This window comes from Macaca fascicularis, chromosome X (assembly GCF_037993035.2).
Source record: "Macaca fascicularis isolate 582-1 chromosome X, T2T-MFA8v1.1".
Lineage (NCBI taxonomy): Eukaryota > Metazoa > Chordata > Mammalia > Primates > Cercopithecidae > Macaca > Macaca fascicularis.
In genome coordinates, this window is record NC_088395.1 from 10879098 (window position 1) to 10904648 (window position 25551).

Sequence of the window (25551 nt, forward strand, 5' to 3'; positions counted from 1 at the left end):
CTCAAAATGTATTCAGCCCATTTTTAAAAAATGGAAGTTTAGAAAACCTTTTGCAAGGATTGTATGTAATATGACCATTTTATTGGTTTATCAGAAAAGAATAGAAGGGGAGAGGCCACATTTATTGAACATCTAATGTATACACAAAATCATGTGGTCTGTTTTCTGTATCTTTTCTCATTAAATGTGCAAAGGCCATTTCCCTGTTAATTAAGGGAAGTATCTTTATAGTGAAATGTTTCTAATTATGTAGAAGTGGCACAGCTAAAGGCTATTCAAGAAAACACAATGTTACATGGTTCCATCACATTGATATTTTTTAATTCTAGGCCTAGTATTTAGGTTTCTTTTAGTGACAAAAATGTACCCTCGTCCCATAATGATAGTTTTAAATGTTTAATACTTCGAAATGTATTGATATTCTATTTGTAATGATGGAATTAAGGCAGACTAATTGCAAAAATGTCATTACCTAAGGAAGTTATGAAGAAGAAAGATCAACCCCAAATCCCCCCTGCCCATAGAAAATCACTTAAAAAATTTTCGTGTATCTGTTTCTAATTTTCATGTATGAGCATTTGTGTGTAGTTTTGTCACTGCAGAAGAGAATTAATAGAGACACAAAGACTCCAACTGTTAGTTTGAAAATGGAATCTACCTTAATTGTTTCTGTTAAACCAAAATTATGGTATGGTATTGCTTTGGACTGAGCTTCTGCACTAGGCTTCAACACACCAGACCAAACCAAAATGAAGTCACTCATGCTAAATGCCACATTATCACACTGAAACTTTAAGGGGGCAGATAAATCTCAAAGTGAGTCTATTTTTCCTGAAAATAGGAGATTCCAGTCTAAATAACTTGATGTTCACCAATCCTTTCTTATTTTTATTTTTATTTAAAAAAAATTTTTAAGTGTTCCTCTTGCCTCAGCCTCCCACATAGCTGGGACTACAGACATGCACCACCAGGCCTCAGTTCATTTTTCTCTAGTTCTGTTATTTGTTCCTACCTTACACAAAACCCACTGCATTGCAGAAGGGCTCTCATTCTGTTTTATACAATGGAGGCTGCCTTGTTTGTGAATCCCAAATAAAAGTTCATGACATCTATAAGTCAAAAAAAAAAATATTACATTGCAATATAATCAATTTTAGTGACTGAGTTTTCCAGCATTCCCTTAAATTCTGTGTCTAGGCAAGTGTCTCACTTGCCTGTCACTAAGTCCCAGTCCTACTGTGATTCCTTTGTTCTGTTGCAAATACTCACGTTCAACATATGCTGTCCTGTTTGATTAACCTCCCATTCTCATTCCCTATTTCCTCACATCCTTAAATCAAAGGGGAGGGGAACTATTTTAAGTACCTTTGAAGAAAAGAGCATATATAATGCTAATAAATATACCTGACAAGTATATATATTTTTAAATCAAATTCTTTCTATCTTCTTCTTCTTCTTTTTTTCTAGAGACAAGGTCTTACTCTGTTGCCCAGGTTGGAGAGCAGTGGCATAATCTTGGCTCACTGCAGCCACAAAACCCTGGGCTCAGGTGATCCTCCCGTCTCATCCTCCCGAGTAGCTGGGAGTACAGGAATGAGCCACCATGCCCAGATAATTTTTAAATTTTTCTTTAGTAGAGCTGGGGTCTTGCTATGGTGACCAGGCTGGTCACAAACTCCTGGTCTTGCATTCTCAGTCGTAAAAATCTCTTCTAATCTCCCTCTGGCATCCCATTTTGGTTGAAGTCAAACATTTAATCAGACAAGCATGACAAAAAACAAGGAATTATCCTTTAACTCCTCCAATACCGATGTTGCATAAAGAAGTGAAAAACCCACATCAAAACAAAACATTAAGTTCCCAAATATCACTAAACGTTTGCTCTTTCAAAACAGAAATTATAATATTTTCTTGTTCTTGGTTTTACACTCTTTTGAAAACTTGTTTCTTTTCTCCAAATAAAATCTTGTGCAGTTTCCACTTGGCCTCACAGGAATGTAAAGCTTTATTTAGGTACGTGAACTGGTGGCAGAGAACAGAAGCTTCAGAAAAAAAAAAAAAAAAAAAAAAAAAAAAATCAAAGGGTTAGAAGCAAACATAGTGTTTGCTTTTAGACACAATGCTGTAACTTAAAGTGAATGGGTTCTCTCTTGTGTCATATTGCCTGGAAGGTTGCTATCTCCTGAAAACCAAAGTAGAATCTAGTGATGGCCAAGCCTTTGGTAAGTAGTTGTAAATGAACAAATTGATGATGTTTATTATAAGCCAGACTATATTCTAAGAGCATAATTCTGTATTTAAGTTGGTGCTACTTTTTATCTCTAGTTTACAGATGAGGAAACTAGAGAAAGAGAGATCTATCTATATATTAACAGATATTAACTCTTAACTAATAGACCACATATCTAATAGCAATAGAAATGGAATTCAAACTTAGGCAATCTGGCTCTGGATCTGAAATGGTAACCAGTCTATTAAACTACACAAGCATGTGTTATTGACAGATAACTGACTACACAAACATGTGTTACTGATGGATAACTGACTTGCCAATGCAGTCAGCACCATCTGGCAGTTTAGAGTACTGTAATTTACTATAATTTAGCTTTACAGTAATCTATTGTCACTGCTTCTTGACTTAAGCACCACCCCTCAGCCTGCCATTTAAGGGCTTCTACCTTCAGTGCTGGCCAGCCTCTTTATTGTGCCCCCAGCTAGCCAACATATTTACTGTTATGTCCAGGTCCTGGTGCGAGCTTCCCAAATATCCAGGCCTGTTTATATCCTCCACAGTCTTCAAAGTTCACTGCAAATCCTTCCTCTTCCCAAAAGCCATCTCTGAGACTTCAAATCACACCTCTTTCCCTTCTCCAAACTCCAAGTGGATTCATGGTCTGGAGCATTGGTTCCCTTCCTTTGTCAACACAAGGATGCCTTTTTAATATCAAAAACCACCCAGCTCAAACTCCCAGGTGATACTAAATTTGTGATATCCAATGTGGTGGATCTAAGCTAGAGGATCTTAACCCTGGTTGCTCATTAGAATCATGCAAGAGACTTTAAAAAATCCCAATGTCCAGATTGCAGCGCATAAAAATGAACCAGAATCTCTGAGGGGTGGCCCAGGCATAGTTGTTCTTCAAGCTCCCAGGTGATTCTAAGGGGCTGGTGAGTCTGAGAGCCAGTGGGCCAGCACCTATTGTTTTGCATTCTACCCTTGGAGGCCTACTCCAACAAGTCTGAAAGCTCCTAAAGGCAAGAATACACTTTGATATTTTAAGCTTTTAAAACTCAAAGTGTGGATCATGGACCAGTAGTATCAGCATCACTTGGGAGCTTGTTAGAAATTCGGGTTCATAGACTACCTCCCCAAGTCCCACTGATTCAGAAAGAGCATTTTAACAAGATCTGGTGATACCTACGCATAGTAAAGTTTGGGAAGCATGAGTGAGTGAGTTTAAAGCACAAAAAGATCACCTACTTTGGGAGGCTGAGGCGGGTGGATCACAAGGTCAGGAGTTCGAGACCAGTCTGGCCAACATAGTGAAACCCTGTCTCTACTAAAAATACAAAAAATAGCCAGGTGTGGTGGCATGCACCTGTAATGCCAGCTACTTGGGAGGCTGAGGCAGGAGAATTGTTTGAACCCGGGAAGTGGGGATTGCAGTGAGCTGAGATTGTGCCACTGTACTCCAGCCTGGGTGACAGAGCAAGACTCGATTTCAAAAAAAAAAAAAAGCAACTACAGCTGGAGAGGTAGCACTCTCAAGCCTCAAAAGATCACTAAAAGTAAACATTCACGTATGCATTTTTACTTCATGACATCATTCTCTGCCTTCTGGGCTGTTCCTTGTCCTGTACCTAGAGGAACACAAACAAAAACCAAACATTTTCTTCTCCTAAGTAAGTCTTCCCCCAGTGTTTTCTGTTCACTGGTAATGCTAGTCTCTGACATACACAGAGCTTCTATGGGCTCACTCTTCTTTTCTTGGAAGCCCTGACACTCACCTAAAATCTTGGTCTAGGGTCTGCTTACCTACACCTTACAATTCTACTTCTTACTCTTACGGATAGGGAACAGAAGGGGCTGGACAATTGTACAGCTTGGGATGGGCTTAATATGTGTGCTTCTTCCTTTTCCTAATAGAAGAGAAAGAAAGGTTCGCTTTTTTACCATGGCATTTATATTCAAAGAGCGTATTTGAAAACCATGTAAAAATAACTTCTATCAACTGTTGTTTAAAGTATAGTATTTATCTATCTAATAATGCCACACAAAAGCAGAAATTTGGCCAGGCAAAAATCAGTGGTTTTCTTCAAAAGCGTGTAGTTTATAGCTTTCCCATATACTACTAACCATATTATAAGTGCAGTTTAATGAGGGGCTTATAAATAGAAATGCCACCATGTCTGTTTTCTGTACAAGGGAGGGAAATAAATGAGTTTATTAAAATTATGGTGGTGCGTGATCTGCTGAAAAGAAAAGTCATTTGTTAATTAAGACTTATACCTTGATGAGGGTTAGAAATCTACAAGAAATTTAGGTGTAAGCCTAATTCTCTGATCTGAAAAGCAAGATCATAAAATACTAGCTCATCTACACAATTTGAATATAATTTTATTCACTCATGGCTTTTGGGGCTTGAATTCAGGCCTTACTTTCAACAGAATTTGGTCCTATTTGAATCAGAATTTGGCCTGATAATGAATGGCCCAGACATAGATTTTTTAAAGTACATCTGAAAGGATAATCCAATTAAAAGGTCTTCCCTGCTAAGCTAGAAATGGAGTGAAGCTGAATTTAGTTGTGCTATCATTGTAATGACCTGGGAAACAAGGAGGTTGAACAACATGGAATTCCTTTTCACCAAATTTCTCTAAATAATGTAACTTTTTAAGTATCTGAAATAATCATAAGTGAAAATCAATTTATCAAGTTCAACACCAATATACAGGAATACATTAACATGTGTTACTGTTCATAAGACACCATCAATTAAGACATGCCATTATTTTAATTTATTTATTTATTTATTTATTTATTTATTTATTATGAGACGGAGTCTCACTCTGTTGCCCAGGCTGGAGTGCAGTGGTGCAATCTCGGCTCACTGCAACTTCCACCTCCCGAGTTCAAGCGATTCTCCCATCTCAGCCTCATGAGTAGCTGGGATTACAGGCGCCTGTCACCATGCCTGGCTAATTTTTGTAGTTTTAGTAGAGACGGGGTTTAGCCATGTTGGCCAGGTTGGTCTCGAACTCCTGACCCCCGGCGATCTGCCCGCCTCGGCCTCCCAAAGTGCTGGGATTACAGGTACAGGATTACGTTAGGAGCTTGTCGTTGGTTATAAGATTAGTCTCAATTTCAGAGATGATAGGGCATGGGAGAAACATGTCTTAGAATTGCTGAAATTTAGTAGATTAAAAGTATAACAAAAGTGATAATTTTATAAGAGCATAGCAACAACTTTTCCTGTCACAAATTTATGGTTTGGTGTCATAGTAGTAATACTACTCCTGGTTAATGATGCTATATTATGCCCTTAACTGGTATGCCAAATGCTCAGCGTCCCCACACCCTCTGCTTCTGCAGCAAAGATTGGAAGTAACCATAAAATCTGACTAATGCAAAAACTCTGCACTCCTCCTTTGGGAGCAAAAATGGCAGCAAGCCATAGCCTGCAGCATGGCTTGCATTTTACTAATTGCAAACATAAGTGTATGTAGAAACCCATGTGCATCTTTATCAAAATAATACTAGGTATAAAAAATGGGAGAGCTAAGAGGGTGCACACCTCTAATTTCAAATGGGCACCTAGGCCTCAGCTAAGGTCTGTCTTGTGGTTTGATAATGGGTTAATCCCACTGGTAAAGCTGCACAAGCAAGATGCATCCAGGCGCAGCCTTAAGGGCCCCTACGCATGCTTATCAGCATTCTAGAAGTAGAATCATTGACATGCATTATAGTCCCTTGCCAGTAATTTAGTGCTTTTTCCCTGTAAATGAAGTCAAAAGACCCTGAGAGGCTAGAGAAAGCTGAAAATGAAACAGAGAAATCTTGTAATGTGGTTTCTAATTTGGTAAGTGGATTGATGGGACTGAAGCATTTTCTGGTTAGATGGACTGATCAGAATCGTCAAAAACGTGCCAAAATTCCACTTCAGGTCACCCTGCATGTAGTTGTGTGAACGTTTCCAATTTCTCAGAAATGGAAATAGAAATCTCCAATGAGGCTTTAGAAGATGCAACACTGGAATACTCACGATGACTGGGAAGCCTTTCTTCTGAGTAAATAGTCCACGACGTCAGGATCGGTCTCTAACAGGCTGATCAGCACTTCGTTCTGGAGATCTGGGGGAACCTGAAGGAGCCAAATGTTGAGGCATGAATAAAACCATTCCTGAAATAGGCAAAATATGGTCATTGACAACTTTACTGTAGCATAAAACAGAGCCTTAAAAGTTGCAAGAGAGCAGAGTGATATGCTGGTTAAAACCAAAGCTATGCCAACCCATGCAGCTGCTTTAATTCTTAGGACCAACTGGATGATTACCAAATAGTCATATTCAATCCAAAATGTCACCCCTCATATGCCTGGAGATACAACTGAACCACTTGGATGCCTTTATTGCTCAGGCTAGATTTTCTTGGTTTTGAATAAGGAAAATATCATGGTTCAGAGAAATAGTGTCAATAATTTATTGCCCAAATGGGGACACTTTCTAGAGTTCACATTTATAATTATGCCAAGACAGCAGGCAGAAATGATGACTGTATTGGGCAGTTCTGGAATATATGATCAGTTTATTAAGAAGGCAGGCCCTTGAGCCAGACTGCTTAGGTTTGAATCTTAGCCATACCAGTCACTAGCTGTGGGAACCTTGACAAGGTACATCAACAAGGATCTTCCTAGATCTCAGTTTCCTCACGTGTAAAATGGGGATAACAATAGTACTCGCCACAAAGTATTGCTATGGTGATTAAATGACTTATTATATGTTGAGAATTTAAAACAGTACTTGGCCAATGGTAAATACTCAAAAAATTGCTGGTTACTACATTTGCATATGTCACTTTGTTATTCGGTGCCTGCCTTTACTCCTTTCTTGTACCAGGTCCATCAATGATGAAAAGTTTCTCACTTTGTAATTTGTTAGGCATCCAGTAGAGTTCTATAGATGAGCATCATATGTTTTTCTAAGCCTAATCCATCCACAGTACATTAGAAGATGGCCTCACAACCCTAAGTCATCTGTGTGGAAATGGTCTATAAGAGATGCTTGAACCCAGCTCTGACTTGTGGTTTCTTATTCCATAGAAGCTGACAGCTCAACCAAAGGAAACTCAAACTATTGAGAGAAAATAAAATTTCAGTCTGATTCTCTCACACGTGAGCTCAGAGAGAAGACTTTTTAAAACTGCAGGGACAAGTCTTCTGAAAATAAGTGGTTGGCGGAAGAATTTGCGTCTTGCCTCTTGCAGAACTCTATGGTTCTTGGGCTCTGAGAATCTGGAAACAATTTTATTAATAAAAACAGGGATGAGAAAGCAAGGAAAGGCGTTCTGTCTCTTACAAGTCTGTTCCTCCTACTTCATCATGAACCTTCATTAATGACATTGCCAACTTCTCATCACACAAGCTCAAGATCTCAGAATTGTACTAAAGTTTCTCTGCATCCTCTCTCCATTCAGAGCCAGGAGGCCTACTAGACGTCATCTCTGTTACTTCTTTTCTCCCTTTTTCATTTCAACTGCAGTGACCCAAGTTCAAGCCCTCATTAGCCCTTTGTAGTGGTCATCTGTTCATCATTAAAAGTCTCCATTTCCCTCCTCTTATAACAGTTATACACCACGTTCCCTCTGGAAAACCAACTGCTACCCAACCCTTAGCTTGAGGGTGAAGTGTGTATCCTAGTCTAAGTCTATTGAGCCTTCCATTCCCAGATCATCATAGTTGCCTGAGCAATGGGCATGTGACTCCATTAGAGGCAATGAAAAGCCTGGAGGTTTCCCCTGAGACTTCTAAGAGAGGATGCAGGACCTGTATCCATATGAGGCCTGCTGATTGTGCTGACAATTGAGCAAACAATACCAAGAAATAGAGATAAAAGGGATGTCTTGATATCATCTGAGTCCTGGGACAAGCTATGTCTGAAGCCATATTTGCTTGTGGATTGTTCAGCTATGTGAGCCTTCAAATTACTTCAGCTAGTTTGAGTTTTTCATTGCAAAGAAAAATACATACTTGATGAACCTTTGATACAACAGCTTGCAAATTTGTGTGCTATTTCCTTAACATGTGCATCACATTTCTTCTCTACGTGGTTGTCAGAATGCCGTGGTCAAGACACTCACTTACTGGAAACTCTTTTTATTCCCGTGGCTGAAGCCATCCACTTGCTTGCTCTCCTCAATCTGTCTTTCCCATCTTCTCCCCTAGCAGTTGTTCCACACAAGCTCTACTTCAGCACCACTGTGCTTCTCTATCAGGTCTTCTTTTCCCTCCCTTCCTTTCATTCATTGCATAAATGTTGAGTGAATGCTTCCTGAGTGCCAGGTACTGGATGCTGGGAATTCAGTTACGAACCAAACAGACAAGAATTCTTGTCTTCACGAAGATGATAACAAATGTGGAAAGACGGGCATTAAACACACATACAAGGAAAACACAGAGAAACACAAGGCAAAGAAGGGCAATGAGAAATGCTTGGGAAGATGCAGTTTTAAATAGGATTGTCAGTCCCAGAGAAGCTGACATTTTAGCAGAAAACTGAAATTGATGAAGGAGTTGGAGAAAATCATTCTAGGTAGAAGGAAGGAAAAGAAAGCCAATGATAATGGTCTTGAGTCAAGAGTGATGAGGAGGCCTGTGAGGCTGGAAGAGAGTAGGAAAGGAGGCAGGTGGTAGGAAGGAGTCATGGGGCCAGGACCAGATGTCATGAAGTCTTATGGGTCATGATAAGGACTTCTGTTCTTACTTGCAGTGGGTGGGGATCCACTGGAGATTTTGAACAGATGACTAACATGAAGCAGCATCACTCTGGCTGCTGAGTTGAGAGTAGAATGCATGGAGCCAGAGATAAAGCAAGGAGAGCAGAGAGGGGCTGCTGATCTATCCAGATAAGATGATGGGTCCTGAACCAGGACGGTGAGGTGATGAGAAGTATTTCCACCATGGACATAGTGAGGATAGAGGTGATAGCATTAATTTATTGGATGGAGAGAGAGAGAGAAGGAGAGGGAGAAGAAAAGATGACCTCAATGCTTGGGGCCTAGGCAACTAGAAAGATGGAGTTGCTGTTGACTGGTTTGGAGAAGCTGCAGGAGGAGAAGGTTGGGGGTCAAGTTTTGGAGTGTGGTTTTGATTTGATAATGTTTAGAGGTCTGCGAGACATCCAAATGAAGGAGATATCTTGTAGATAGTTGGCAATAAGGATTCAGAGTTCATAGGAGAAGCCTAGGTTGAACATAGACATTTAAGAGACACATATAGATGATATTTAAAACCTTGTGACCAGCTGCAGTGGCCTGGGAATGAAAATGGGGAGAAGGGAAATGACAGGATATTTAGGTCAAGGGTGAGATTATTCTCTTACTGTATAAATTAAACAGGAAGACATCATTTTTACTGTATTTTTTTTTCAAAGATCATCTTCCAACAGCCATGTGCTATTATAACAGTTTTTTAAAACGTAACACCTACAGGGTGAAAATGAGAAGAAAGAGAACTCATATTTTTTTAATGAATAGCAAAGCAAAAAATAATATAGGACAAAAATATATGTCCCAATCTCTTTTTTAGAAGATACTTCCATAAACAAATTAGGAAAAGTACTTGCATTTTCATCCAGTTAGTTTAATTGAAAATTTGTTAGGCTTAGACATGTAATAAAAAATTTCGCTCCAAGCACTAATCCATTCCCATTTGGATTTAATTAAAGAATAAACAATTAGAGTGCAGGCCCTTCAGAGTGGTGCAACCATGACAATATTAATTCTTTGAGAGTATGTAGTATGTCTAAGATAAATTATCAACTTGGATGCATTATTAGAATAGGTTTCAGAAGTATCATTACTTAAAAAATAACTTTCCATAAATTTTTGTTAAGCTAGTCTGCAATTCAGAGGTTTTCCTCATTCAACTAGGCGACCAATCATAATTATTGAGGCCTATTTTATGTAGCATACGTGACTCTTACTTGGTAACAAATGCAAATAGGAAGAGTCACAGTTATAAATCTATCTATAGTTTCCTTTTAAAAGGCCCATGGTACCATTTTGGCTTGGAGACACTATTTACAAATACATAAAAAAGATATAGTTTAAAACTTTAGATCCATGTATTACAGGAAGGCAAATAGTATTTTCCTATGTATTATGCAAAACTACAGTGTATATAATTCATTAGTTAATTTATGTATAATCCATTTTGTTACATAATGATTTAAGGCAGCTTCAAAATTTATGTGATTAAACCACATTTTAAAAAATAAAGGAATGATTCAGAAAATTGGGGTCAGTGGGAAAATGAGGTAAGAAATTTGAAATGTTGCCTGAAACTGATTTTTTTAATGTTCATACAACAGCACCCAGTACTGTTTTCCTATAATTCCTCTAATCTTTGACTATAACTGCACATTTCATTTCCTAACATTTAATAAAAATGTCAAACTACTGGCTCAGTTAAATTGGATAAACATTTGTTTCTCTATTAATTTAGGTACTTACTAGAGAAACAAAAGTCAAGTGAATAAACTAATAGGAAACAGAAGCTTGAAATAAGTAAGAAAGTAATATCTAGGTAGACCACTGACTTAAGCATAACTTTTTAGGAATTACGATGCTGTAAAAAAATCTGACTGAGGCAATAGCCCCTGAAATCCAGTTTTGGCTCTGCTGTTTATAATTATTACTTAGACACATCAATCACCTTCTTTAGGATTCTGTTCCCACATCTGAAAACATATGCGTATTCATTTTCCTTAATAGGGGTGTTATGGGAATCAAAAGCGCCAAAAAAAAAAAAAATTGAAAATAGATTACCAATTGCAAAGAGATATAGTAATAAAATGTTTTATTAGAAATAGATGAAATAAGTTAAACACTTGAAAAAATAAAAGCAGATAACATGGAGATGGACAATATTTGTTCTGCAATTATTATTAGTTTTTATTAACAGTCATCCATTTGCTTTCAGAGAAGAAGCACTCTCTTCTCTTTTACTTAACATTTCTTTTGGGTAACTCAGTTATAGGATTTTCTCTTGCTATGTCTCTGCTTCCAATCCCCCTCTGAATTTCTAGAGTTACAGCCTATGGCCTCTTGGCCCTTCAACTGCAATGGTCTTGAAGCCAGACTCTGTGTAGCCTCCCCCTTCCAGTTCCTTTTGCCAGACCTTGAATCTTCCCACCATTCACATCATTAGAAGGTAAGTTTCCTGAAGGCAGAGATTATCTGATTTGTTTACCCAGAACTGAAACAAGCTCAGAAATTTGTAGTTTTCTGTCAGCTAGCCTCCCTCAAAGCTAGGGCAAGATCATGTATGCACATGCTGGTACCTGAAGGGGGCATATAGGAGCTTCTGGAAAAGGTTATCTTCCCTATTGAAAATGGGTGCATGATAAGAAACATCATCTCTTCATTAATTAATGCAATGATGCCTGGAAGAGATGCTGTTATCAACTGTAGCCATTTTGCAGCTGAAGATGGCAGAGCAGAGACAGCAAAGTGCTACCGAGCTGCTGAAACTGTGCCCCCCTATATTTACTGTGTCACATAATAGATGCTGATGTCGAAAGCCATTTGCAGTTGACTATTGTTCTCCTTGCCAGTCAAATGTTTCCTAAATGATGTCTCATTTTCCTCCTCTAACTTTGCCTTCCTACTCTTTCCTCTCTGGAAGCTTTTACCTGCACTTCTATGACCTTCACCCACTTATTCACTTACACACTGTCACTTGCTCAATTTTATGCTCTTTCAGAATACAAGTTAGGGTGGTGATTTCTACCCAATGGATGTGCAGTGAATGTTGCTGAAATGGCTAAAAATAATAATAATCTAAAATCACCCAGGATTATGGTCTGCATGTGTTATGTTACCCTTGTCTAGATGTTTCTATCTACTTATCAGTGGTACCAATACCATGCTGCAGCACAGTCTTCTTGCTATTCATTTCTAGAGTGGGAAAATAAATTTTCTTTCCCAACTGATTATCATCAGAATTTTTCTAAGTTCTTAAGCTATTTTTTTTTTAAATTTATTTATTATTATTATACTTTAAGTTGTAGGGTACATGTGCATAACGTGCAGGTTTGTTACATATGTATACTTGTGCCATGTTGGTGTGCTGCACCCATCAACTCGTCATTTACATCAGGTATAACTCCCAATGCAATCCCTCCCCCCTCCCCCCTCCTCCCTCCCCATAATAGGCCCCTGTGTGTGATGTTCCCCTTCCTGAGTCCAAGTGATCTCATTGTTCAGTTCCCACCTATGAGTGAGAACATGCGGTGTTTGGTTTTCTGTTCTTGTGATAGTTTGCTAAGAATGATGGTTTCCAGCTGCATCCATGTCCCTACAAAGGACACAAACTCATCCTTTTTTATGGCTGCATAGTATTCCATGGTGTATATGTGCCACATTTTCTTAATCCAATCTGTCACTGATGGACATTTGGGTTGATTCCAAGTCTTTGCTATTGTGAATAGTGCTGCAATAAACATACGTGTGCATGTGTCTTTATAGCAGCATGCCTTATAATCCTTTGGGTATATACCCAGTAATGGGATGGCTGGGTCATATGGTACATCTAGTTCTAGATCCTTGAGGAATCGCCATACTGTTTTCCATAATGGTTGAACTAGTTTACAATCCCACCAACAGTGTAAAAGTGTTCCTATTTCTCCACATCCTCTCCAGCACCTGTTGTTTCCTGACTTTTTAATGATCGCCATTCTAACTGGTGTGAGATGGTATCTCATTGTGGTTTTGATTTGCATTTCTCTGATGGCCAGTGATGATGAGCATTTTTTCATGTGTCTGTTGGCTGTATGAATGTCTTCTTTTGAGAAATGTCTGTTCATATCCTTTGCCCACTTTTTGATGGGGTTGTTTGTTTTTTTCTTGTAAATTTGTTTGAGTTCTTTGTAGGTTCTGGATATTAGCCCTTTGTCAGATGAGTAGATTGCAAAAATTTTCTCCCATTCTGTAGGTTGCCTGTTCACTCTGATGGTAGTTTCTTTTGCTGTGCAGAAGCTCTTTAGTTTAATGAGATCCCATTTGGTTATCAATACAAAAACTCCCAAACTTTTTGAAAAAGATAGCTCAATAATTAAACAATGTTTTCATTTTCTGCTTCTGGAATTTTTGTATATAGCAAAATGGGAACTAAGGAGAAGGGTAGTGAAAGACATATTACTTTTTTTTTAAAAATCAAGCAATTCTGCATATTAAAAAGAAGAAACAAAACCCAGCTCAAAGTGATTCTTCATTTACAATTCATTGTTTCACATCAAAATCTCTACTGGGCTTTAGTCAACCATGTAACAATTCTAGATATTTTCTAAGGGTACCATTTATGGTCGTGTTTATCTGGAGACTCAGCTCCTTAGATTTTAATGAGTTCCTTCAAAGCATAATGCTATTCCAAAAAAATCAAAAGAACTTTGGCCTCTCCAGCTTCAGAGAAAAAAATGTAAACACTGCACATATGAAAGAATAAAACTGTCACAATTAAAATCTACCCGATCAAATTAAAAATGAAACCTTGAATTATTGCCTAGGGTATGATTGCTATGAGGTAGTTTATTCCATAAACCACTGAGAGAGAAAAATGGTATGAGTTTTCTCCATTTACTAAGTCACCACAATAAACCATTAAGGGCTTTTCGAAGAGCTATTCCCAGGACCCAGCCCTACTGCGCTTGTCACTGGGTGTTCCACACCAATCCACCACTTTACACTTGACCAAGAAAGATGCTTTAGTATTTAAAACCCAGCAAAAGTAAATATCACTGGAAATCATGATGGCATTTTGTAGTTAACAAACACACTAAAATAAATCACTTTGGCTGTTTATGGGAGCAAAAGCTCAAACAAGGACAGGCCCAGCTTAGAACCTTTGGCGTGGCTCTGTGGTGACAGGTGGTTTAATAATTTAAGGGGATCTGGGTGCACAGGAGGGTCAAGATGCATTACATTTGGCAAATATTTCTCAAGTGCTTGATACATGCCAGGCAGCATGTTTTGGCAATTTAGGTACATTAGTGAACAAATACAGTGGAAGAGTCCAGGGCTCCTGGGATGATGTTGGAGGATAATTCAAGCAAAGATGAAAGAAATCAGCAGTCTTTGCTCCATGGCAACAGGTTAAAGGAAGTGGAAAAGATTCAGGAATAATTTACTTCTGCTTCCTTCCACCTTTGTGGGACACCAACAGTACACATGTTCTGTCTTTGCAGACAGGGCCAAAGTGAGCAGGCTATAGCAGGAACACTTGCTGGCTCTTGAAGCCGTCTGCTGGCCTGAACATCAGGGGTGCTATTAGTCCAGCAGTATTACTGCTGTTAAACGTCTTCATTCCTCATTTTCAGATTGGCTGAAATATATTTTCTTATTCTTTCTCCACAAATGGACTCCATATCTGAGATACCACATCAAAGTGCCTCTTCTTTTGTGTGAGGAGGCATCATGCTGTAGAAATAATTAATTTAGTCACTGCGTCACTTGGGCAAATGAACTTGGCTTACTCCTCTTGAAATGGTAGTGAGATTTAAACAAGCCAATGATGTATGTAATGAGTAGCCCATCCCTGGCACATAGACAGTGGTATTTGTGATATATAGAAAAGGAAATGGAAATCATATATAATTATGTGGATATACTGGGAGGGGTGGTTTCTTGCTTGATGACCTGGATGAATGCTTGACTCTTTGACTTGGCGTGCAAAGAGGCTTTAAGAAAATGCGATTTGCATCGGGGAATGAAGAGAACACAAAGCAAAGTTTGGCTTCTGACTTGGAATCCTCATCACAGCCTCTGACCCTTGCTCCCAGTAGTGCTCATTTGAAATTTCCCACGTGCACTAAGCTGGTCCCCAGTTCAGGCTGACAACTCAGTGGGGTGGGAACACACTGGCTTTCCCACGTCTCCACTGCACTCCGGACTTTTCATCAGCTTACAAGGGTGGTGTCTTCTCTTTCTTGCCCTTCTCCTAAGAAGGAGCCCTAGTAAGAATTGTTTAATATCAGCCCTTAGAAGAAGCTGACAGTTTTCTCCATTTGCTCTGAAGTTCTTACTAATCCCAAGAGCAATGATGAGTTTTCTCTGGAATTCCCAATATTAGTTACAGAAGCAACAACTCTCAGAACAATTCATGTATCAATGATTTAGTCAGTGAGAACTTTCTGGTTAGGATAATACCAATGACTTTGTCTAGATATTCATGATTCTTATCCTTGATTTCCAGTGCTCCCACAGAGTATCATTTTATGTTAGCCAGTTTTTCAATAGGTGTTGATATCAGAAGTGGAGGGTCATGACTTAAAGATACGGGAATATAAGCAGTATGGACACTGGACAAAATCCAAACATCAAAAATACATTTTTTTTCTAGTAATACAGAATTGCAGTATTTATTCAACAAATAATTACTGAGCACCCATCTTCTGCTATGTACTTTCTAGCTGTTGTGAATGTCAGTGAACAGAACAAACAAAAATCTCACCTGATGTAAATGACGAGGTGATGGGTGCTGACGAGTTGATGGGTGCAGCACACCAACATGGCACAAGTATACATATGTAACAAACCTGCACGTTATGCACATGTACCCTAGAACTTTAATTAAAAAAAATCTCTGCCTTTATCAGGTTTGTATTTTATTAGGTTTCAATAAGCATAAAAATAAGTAAATTATATAGTGGGTTAAAAGGTAATAAATGCTATGGAATAAAAAGAAGAGCAGAGTAAGGGCCTAGGAGTATGTATGTGTGGGATCAGGTCACAGCGTTATACACAGTGGGCAGAGTGGGCTTGATTTCCAAGAAAACACCCAAATATGCTTTGATAGAGCAGGCACCTTATCACCTTAATGTAATAATAATAGCAGAAATCTTTTTTTTAATGCCTAGTGTATGTTAATTCTGTTCTAGGTGCCTTAAAATGTCATTTCTAATTCTTATAACAATCCTGTAAATTAGGTCATGTTGTTTCATCTTTTGGCTAGGGAAATTAACTGGGGGGGCCCAAGATTACATACCAAATAAGTGGCTGAGCAGGGATTTGAATTTTGGTAGCTCATATTCCAATGCACATGGTCTTTCTACCATACCAGTGTTTCCCAAGATATGGTTTCCAAAGGTGTGGTTAGGAAACTACCAGAACTCTGTGGAGATCTTCACTAGAAAGTGCAGATTTCTGGGCCCCATCCCAGTGCTGCTCAATCTGACTCTCTGGAGTGCATCCTAGGAATCTGAATGTCTAAGTTTCCTTGCAACTCTGCTGCACACTCAAGTTTGAGAACCACCATTATAATCTACTGCCTTCGTATTTTGATACCTGTGGTCATGATATCTGCTATTATGATCTATTTCCAGCTCAAGGATTTCCAAACCAGTACCTGAAAAGCAAACAACCAATGCAAAAGACTGTCCTAGCCAGACTCTTAAATTGTGTGTCAACCTCTGCATCTAGGTGCCTCTTCTGTATTACAGGACGAAGCCAGGTTCTTTTCTGCCCTTTTCCATTAACTCAGAGAGTGGCCACTTGAAAGAGGCAGTCTCAGCATCAGGAAATGAAGGACGTTAGAACACTCAGAACAAATTTTGGGTCCCTGCCAGGTCTCTGTGAGCTTCTATAGCCCTTCCACCAGTTACTTTATGGAATCACTGTCTCCAGGTCTGTTCTGCCTTCCAGGACAAGCTCACAGCTACCTTTCCTAACAAGTCTTCCTTTCTAATGCTAATAGAAGTGACACCTCCCTTTCCAAGCTCCTAAACCCAAGGACTGTGAAACTGCACAATAACTAACTACTTTTAACCATCAGGCCCTGACTAGCTCATCCTTCTTTGTTTGGAATTATAATAATTCTGAAAACTTCTTTAAAAAGCCAAACAAAACAAAACAAAATAGCTATATACACGATTACGTTTTTGTCCACCCATGCAGATCAGCTTTGCTGACCAACCACCAGCCTTGGTGTAGCCAACTAGTTTCTGAACTGCCAATATGCCAAGAGAATCCAAAATGTGATGAGATTAATTTTCTTCTGTGCTTTAAAAAAGGAAGGAAGGGAAGTCAGTGCTAGGGCATAGAACCATGCAGATTTTAGAACCAGAAGGGATCTTAGCTATTATTCATTCAAATCTAGTATTTGATAACTAAAGAAATAGAAACAGAGGAAGATGAGATCATGTAGCCAATATGTAACAGGGACAGGACCATAGTAAATTTTCTGGTTCCAGAGTCAGTTTCTTTTCATAGACCAAGGCTTGAGATATTTGTGTCCCTCTTCCTCCCACTGCACTGTTATTTTTCTGAATATATGATTACTATAATCCTTCTATAGAGATCAAGAATGATTATATTAATGGTTAACTTACTCCAAGAAAGGTATCCTTAATTTCTCCATGCCCAAATCTTTTCATACGTAAAAGGAGTAAGGCTCGGTAATATGGAAATCATATGTCACAGAACAACCATTGAGTCATTCATTAATTCAACCAATATTTATTGTGTTCCTACCATGTCCCAGGCAGAGGGGTAATGCAGTAAAGAAAGTACTACAGATAGAAATGGACCCAAAAAATCATCCTGTCATGTAGTTTACATTCCTAGGGAGCAGGGAACATAAAACGAGAAATTTGTAAAACCCAGTGTTAACAGTGGTGAGTCCTAAGGGGAAAAAGCAGGGAAAGGAAATAGGGAGTGATGATGTGTGTGTGTGTGTGTATGTGTGCGATGGCGGGTGGAGGTGCATTTTAGACAAGGTGGCCAGGAAAGGCCCTATGAGAAGTAAAGATTGTAACTGGAGACCAAAAATATGAGAGAATGTCGACATCAATCCCTACAGAGAATGGCAAACAAAGATCAGATTTGGGAAAAGCTGGAAAAGGTAGAATACTGATGTTTTTATACTGTTGTTAGTAATTCAGGTGGCATGAAATGGAAAGAAAGGGTATGACACAATTAAAATGGCAGCAGCTGTATTTTCAAAGAAGCCAGGAAAAGTTTTGTTGGTATCTGAGTTGAAAAGAAATGCTCGATGATATGTGGTTTCATATAAAGGAGAATTTTACTTAGATAATAGAATTAACTTTGATGAGAAGTATTTTGTTAAAAAAAATCCAGAGAACATGAAGTAATGCCAAGACTACTTGGCAAGATGATATGTGACTTAAACTTGATGAAAATGTTGAAAAGTTCCGATATTTGATTCATCCAAATATGTAGTTATGAGGATTTAGGCTGAAGTGTAAATTTTATATAGAATCAATTATTAATTCAACATTTTTTGAGAGCCTAGCATATGCAACCCAGGGGCAATGCTTCAAAGACACAAACAGGAGATGTCCTTCTACCTTAGTGAACTTTTCATTTGCTCTTCCTCCTGGGCATCCAACCAGGACGCATTTCCAAGCCTCCCTTGAAGTTAAGTGTGGCTTGTGCATAAGTTCTGGCCAATGAAATTTGAGTGGACAAGATGGATGACCTTTCTGGGGTTGCCTGTAAAACCCTAAAAAATGTCAGAGCCTCGAAATACAAGGAGCTGGGATTCCTAAATCACCACCTGGAAGGTTGTCCACCTAACACCTGATTAAACTTTATGTCAGGGTGATATTTATTTCTGTGTTAAAGTACTGAGATTTGAGGCAGCACGTGTTACCCAACTAATATAATTATTAATTAACACTTGCATAAACTGCTACAGTTTTAACAATACTTTCACATATCAAATGATTCTGGTCACCACCCTGAGAATTACATCATCTTTTTGTTTTTCCCATTTCTAAAGCTAGAGTTGATGTTTAATGAGTATTGAATTACTTCGTTACAATCATGTAGGTAAGACACAGAGGGCAAATATTCTAAACCACTGGGTCTCAAATTTACAAAAAATAATTGGTATAAGACAAGCATGGACATAAATCTAATGCAAAGCACTTGATAAGTGTAGACAAATTACTAAAGAAATTTAAAAGAAGTAACTAGAATTCTTGGTTGAAGGAGCCACAAAAGGCCCTAGTGGAAAAGGCAGACTTTATAGCGTTTGCAAATTGACAAGAGAAATGGGAGAAAAAACATGAAGAAGGTTCCTGTAAATTTTGACATGCAATATTAGTGGTGAACAGAAATAGAAGAGAGTTGGCATTTGTTTTAATGTTTCAAGGGAAGTTGTAGCAAGCAATGCAGTTTGATGAAGGAAAACAGGAACTGGTAATTCAATACAAATCAAAAAAATATTTATTGAGTGCCTGCCAGATGGAGGGCTTTCCAAAAGTGTACAGAGGATATGGAGAGGAGATAACAAGGGTGCAGTCCTTGTTTTAAATGCATTTATACTCTACTAGGGGAAATGGTCATAAACAACTATACACAATGTTGGGTAAGATAAACATCAGTAAGGACAGTAATGGAGTTCAGGAGACAGAGAAGTGGCAGGGGAATGACAAAGGAAGGACAGGTGAAGCTTCGTGTAGGAGGTAAAATGTCAAGATTGACCTTGGAGGAGGTGAAACCACTGAGGATGCTTATGAATACATGAATTCATGAGGGACACAGAATTCCATAAAGAAGGGTTTTATTAACATCTTGAGCAAGGACACTGCTTTATAATTAAATGACTCCAAAATGTGACCATGGTTTAGAGGACAACAAAATGAAAATTATAATTTGGTATGTTTGTTTAAACATGGAATCACAAACTCGAAATGACATCATAGTTGTGCAAATTTCTACTCCTGCTGAAACTGCCTGACTTCCAATGAATTCAGTAAGCAGCACTGCACCCCAGAGGGTGGTCTATTAGAATTTCATCCTGCCTCCAGAGGCAACCAATACGCAGTTTGCTACGATGTCTTGCCACAGAAGGGCCACCTACCATGAACAGGGCTTCATAATTTTCAATCATCTTTTGCACCACAGCGATGATGGCTGTGCTCTCCTCAGCCCGGGCTGAACTCTGGACTGAGAATTCTTTGTCTGATGACTTCTGCTTGTGCAGCAGGTTGGGTCCAAATATGGTGGCTAAGTTTAGAGATGTCATTTTATTCCCAGTGACCTATGAGAGAACAGAACACAAGGACTGTTGTTATGTTTGCCCTTCAAAATACTGGGTGATTCAGTAATCAAGGAAACCTTTTACTATCCATTTTTTTTTTTATCCTTCAAGGATACCATCATCTCTATTAGAATCCATGGAGGGCACCATGATTTTCCTTTTGCTTTCATATCTTGGATTGAACCTTATAGTTCAATGATCATCTCAATAGCATATAGAGTAAAAATTTGCAACTCTAAGTCGTTTATTGTAAAATGGGTACTATATAAAATTTCTATCCTGTTTGCACTTAAGAAATATTGACACCCATCCATCCATCTATTCATTTCTCCATCCATCAATCCATAATCTCACCACTGATCCATCCACTCAGCACCTATCAGAGGCTGGGCATTTTTCATATATTTTAATTATTTTAAAACTTTTCCAACCATGATTATAACACAGTCCTTATTTTAAAGGGCTCTCATTCTAGGGAGGAAATAAGCCTATCAATTACAGGTAATAAGTACAAAGTATAAAGCTCTCAACTCCGAAGGCCCCAGGGTCACTACCACAGAGGCAGAAGCATTTGCACAAACTCTCAAAAGAAGAAGAGTTTGCCAGGCTGAAAAGCAAAGGATCTTGGGTAGGGGGTAACTTTACAATGGAGAAAGCACCACACATGCAAAGACAGAAACATCTAAAATATGTCATGGAGCCCCAGGAAGCTCAGTGTGGTAGGGAGTTCTGCAGGAAAGACAGGCAAGGGCCAGGTGAGATGATCTTCGTGTGTCAGACCAAGGAATTCAAATTGTGATCTAAGGGCAAGAGGATTCTGAACAGAGTAGAATGGAAATGGAATCTGCATTTCAGGAAGAGCAATCTATGGAACAGGGGATGGGGGATGCAAGAAAGTAGGACTACCTGGGACATACCACAACAGTCTAGGCCACAGCAGCTAGTATCTGAACTAGGAAGGAAGAAGTAGGGATGAAGAGCAGCTTCCAGAGTTATGGAGGGGGTGAAGGGTGAGGAGGATAATGCAGAGGGTAAAGATCTTGTGTTTAAACAAATGAAAAAATGGAAGGACAGTTAAGTGAGGAACATGAAGGGCTGACAAGGGGTTCCTGGAGACTCCAGCACCCTTAAGGAGCAGCTGATGAAGGAGGCCAAGAATGGTTGAGAAGTTAGAAAAAAAGAAACCTCTGTCCAAGAAGAAATAACAGGGGTGTTTCAAGTGAGTTATCAACTGTGGCAGAGGGTCATCGAGATGTGACCCTTCCCTCCAGAATGGACTCTCTGATGGTTCTGATGTCCCAGCTAAGAGTCATGTCAGTGGTGTGGCAGGAATGAGCCACAGTTGCAGAAGTGGAAACAGTGAATGTAGACACTTTCTTCAAAAGATATCACAGAGAAGGAGGAAGAAGAAATATAGGAGGAGCTAAAGGGGAGTACAGGGTGAAGAAAGGGAACTATGTTTTAGCTTGAAGTATAAAAAATTACTCATATTCAATATATTAATAATTAGAAAGTACAGGTAAGCAAAAGGAAAAAAAATGCCCATAATTTCACCACTGCCAAGAATCAGCCATTCCAATGCCTTCCTGTGCACATATATACATGTATACCTGATATTTTCTTCTTTAAAACTGGGATCACATCCATATATTATTTTGTAATTTGCTTACTGTCTCTTAACAGTGTGTTACAATAATCTTTCCACTACGAAAATATCCTGTCTTCAGTCTTCATTGGCCCCTAGAATCCCACTGCATGAATAAACCATGATGTGTTTTAACCACAGTCAACTGATAGGCATTGATGTCGTCTTGAATTTTGTTATTATAAGCAATGGTACAAAAAATACCCTTGAAAAGACATTTTGTGAGCGTGGGTCAGCACTTTTTAGGAGTAAATTCCTACAAGTTGACTTGTTGTAATAAGGAATATGAACATTTTTAAAGGTTTGGGAATTTTTTCTACTTGTCTCTTTTTTCAGGTGAATGGGAGAGTCTGAGTAAGTTTCTCTAGGCTAGAGTTTCTCTACCTTGGCACTAGTGACATGTAAGGCCAGATCATTCTTTGCTGTGGGGGCTGTCCTGTGCATCACAGGATGTGGAACAGCACCCCTGGCCTCAGCCCACTAGATGCCAGGAGCCACCCCTACCCTCAACCTACAGTTGTGACAACCAGAATTATCTCTAGACATGGTCGCATGTCCCTTGTGGGGTAAAATTGCTCCTGGTTGAGAACCACTGGTCTGCATGAATTTTTATTTATCTTGCCAATATCAATTGAGTGTCAGGATCAGTATGGGAACTGTGTCTGCTTGGTGGGGATCTTTTGCCTGGGAAGATCTACACAGCCTTTGAGAAGCACCTGGGTGCCCAGCATAGAATTCAGGAGTCCTGATGAACAGCTCAAACAAAGCCCTCTGAGCCCCACTCTCATCCTGTGGAGTCACGAGTTGGTGGCTGCCCTGCCCTACAATCCCAGCATGGTGCACGAGTTGTATTATTTTTAGAAGGCAAGGCTGTTTTTAGGTGAATGATTGGCCACCAAGGCATATTATTTCATGTGATAAACACAATTTGAAAGAAAGTACCCTTTATGTAGGATCGTTCAATCATTTTTCTTTGTTTTATTTCATTGATAAGTTTTGTATTTCATTGATAAGTTTTCATTTTATTTTTCATTTCTTTTCCTGAAAATTCATGGTTAAGGTGAAAATCAAATACATGTCATTTTCAGATTCCTCCCTTTAGAACTCAGAAGTATTTGGAGTGTTTCCCCTTACCCCTTTAAAGTCATATTAGGGTTTTCTCATTTTTTAAAAAAACATTAACAAATGGAAGATTTTGTTTTCTTTTAAAAGAATGTTTCATACAGGAACAATCTAGAGCTCTGTTTCCGCTCTTTCCTTCTCCTGTTGCTATTCTGGGAATGGAATATAACCCATCTGTAAAACTGCACACAGATTCCAGCTGCAGACCAAGGTGCTTGGGGTTTGTTAACACTTTTGGGGTTTATTGTGTTTTATTGTTTTGTAACATGGAAAGGAGACTTGCTCCCAGGCAACATCCACCTTTTCTCCACGTGTTTCAGCATATATTTTTATATATACTATATGGTTGTATCTAGGTAATACAATGTACCCTCGAGCCAGGCCATTACTTCATTTTTTAATTAGCTAGCAATTCAAGAAAACTTTTATCTTCACTAAATGAACATCCTAGGTTATTTCTAAACTTCATATGAATAGCTCATATCTGTTAAAAGTCTAGTATGTACAGGTACCAGGCTAGGGGCTTTCCACTGGCCATTGCAATTCTTTCTCACTATAAGCTTAAGAAGCAGCTGCTGCTGTTGTCCCTATTTTATAGACAAGGGAAGTGATGCCCAAAGCTCAGAGCCAGGAGATGGTATAGCAAGAAGCAAAGCTGGTGGCCCCACTCTAGGCAGCCCTGCCCTCTTCATCCCATTGCTACATCTCTTCCCGTTTCCTGTTGCTTGGCAGACCCAGCCATGGCATGGTGAAATGGGAAAACGAGCTTTAAAACAGGGCTGGATGAGGGTGAGGGGAGACACAGGTCTTGCTAAGTTTCAAAGCCAACCTACCATTTCCTAGAGGCATGTACCTCCTCAAAGATCAGTAATCATGGCCCTACAATGGTATTTGTAACTTCTTTTTTGCCTCATAGACCCTTTGAGAACTCAATGCCAGCTATGGACTCTCACCAAACAACTGCATATTCACACCACATTTTCCATGCAGTGCCAGGGGGTTCTTGAACTCTGAAAAACCACTGCTCAGAAGGTTTCAATTTTGTTCCTGCTATATTCTTTCTTGAAGAAATGCAATGTTTCTTACACTTGGGAATTTCTCTTTTCCCTAAGGAGCAAAGCAAATAGCAAACTAAACAAAATAGAAGAAAACAAAACAAACACAAGATAGCAAAACACCACAATTCAATAAAATACTGCTATTTTTTCCCAAAAAAGCACTGATTGACTGGTCAACAATTTTTCTCATGCCCTTCTTTTAGACATCTTTAAGACCTCACCAGTGAATGATGCATTGAATTTTAAGCACATATCAAAGAGGAAATATTATGTTCATTTTGTAGATGAGGAAGCTAAGACCATCCCCCATCCCAACTCTGTTTTCCTTCCTCTTCCTCTCTTTCATAAAGACAAGTTATGCAGAAAGGTTCTGGCAGAACCTGTGTGAGCTTTCAAGCTTCTTGACAATCTGCTTCAGGTTTCATCTATGTTGCAATCCCCCCAAACAACACCCTAACAAATAGATGATACACACTAAAAAATAGGTAAGAGAAGAAGTTGAAAAATGTTGGGTTTTGACCATATTTTACAGTTTGATATTTAGCTTTACTCCAGTCTGCCCATTCAATATTCTCTACCGGCTCATGCCAAATTGACTAAAAAATAATAACTCTTCTCTTGATCCTCTCCCTCTACCCATGACTTCTAACAGAAGAGGTTTGGCTAACTCCCATCCCAATGCTGTGCTTATGTGGCCCATGTACTCAATCCCTACGCACCCTTTGATATGCATCTTAAATTCAACCTCCTCCTTGAAGCCATTCCTAACTTTTCTGGCCCATGCTCATCACTTCTCTGAATGTCTGCAATGACTCTGCAGTGCATTCCCTAATTCTATATTTACCTTGTGTCCTCACCTCCTCCACCTCTTAGATGCCATTGTATCCTGAGGCCAGTCATTAGAAAATCTCTGAGCAATAGTCACTGGTTTAAAGGAACTTAGGGTAGATGCTCAGGACATGCATGGTTCAAATCCCAAGGCCATTCTTTTATATTTATTTATTTATTTTTGAGATGGAGTCTCGCTCTGTTGCTCAGGCTGGAATGCAGTGGCATGATCTCGGCTCACTGCAAGTTCCGCCTCCCAGGTTCACGCCATTCTCCTGCCTCAGCCTCCTGAGTAGCTGGGACTAGAGGCGCCCACCACCACGCCCAGCTAATTTTTTTTTTAATTTTTTTTAGTAGAGATGGGGGTTTCACCGTGTTAGCCAGGATGGTCTCGATCTCCTGACCTCGTGATCCGCCCACCTCGGCCTCCCAGAGTGCTGGGATTACAGGTGTGAGCCACCGCGCCTGGCCCCCCCATCAAGGCCGTTCTTACATGGAAATGTTTATAACAGGAATTACTGTTGTCCATATTACTATTGATACAAAAGCCTCCTAACTCACTCTCCCCTTGTCTCTAGCCAATCTACAACATGGATTATATCACCCATTAGTTGAATCCT

General features: G+C 39.2%; 1 protein-coding gene across 18 annotated transcripts in view; it reads right to left on the bottom strand.

The window, feature by feature from the left end:
• ARHGAP6 (Rho GTPase activating protein 6) overlaps window positions 1-25551 on the bottom strand; it is a 551232-nt gene that overhangs the window by 15022 nt on the left and 510659 nt on the right. For all 18 annotated transcript variants that reach the window (XR_012430348.1, XR_012430349.1, XR_012430351.1 and 15 more), the window contains 2 exons: window positions 20099-20278; window positions 6264-6361 (listed from right to left, as the gene is read on the bottom strand). Coding sequence is in view for 11 of the 18 variants with exons in the window: in XM_045383371.3 (XP_045239306.1) it covers window positions 6264-6361; window positions 20099-20278 (278 nt within the window). In the remaining 7 variants the exon portion in view is untranslated. The remainder of the gene's footprint in view (window positions 1-6263; window positions 6362-20098; window positions 20279-25551) is intronic.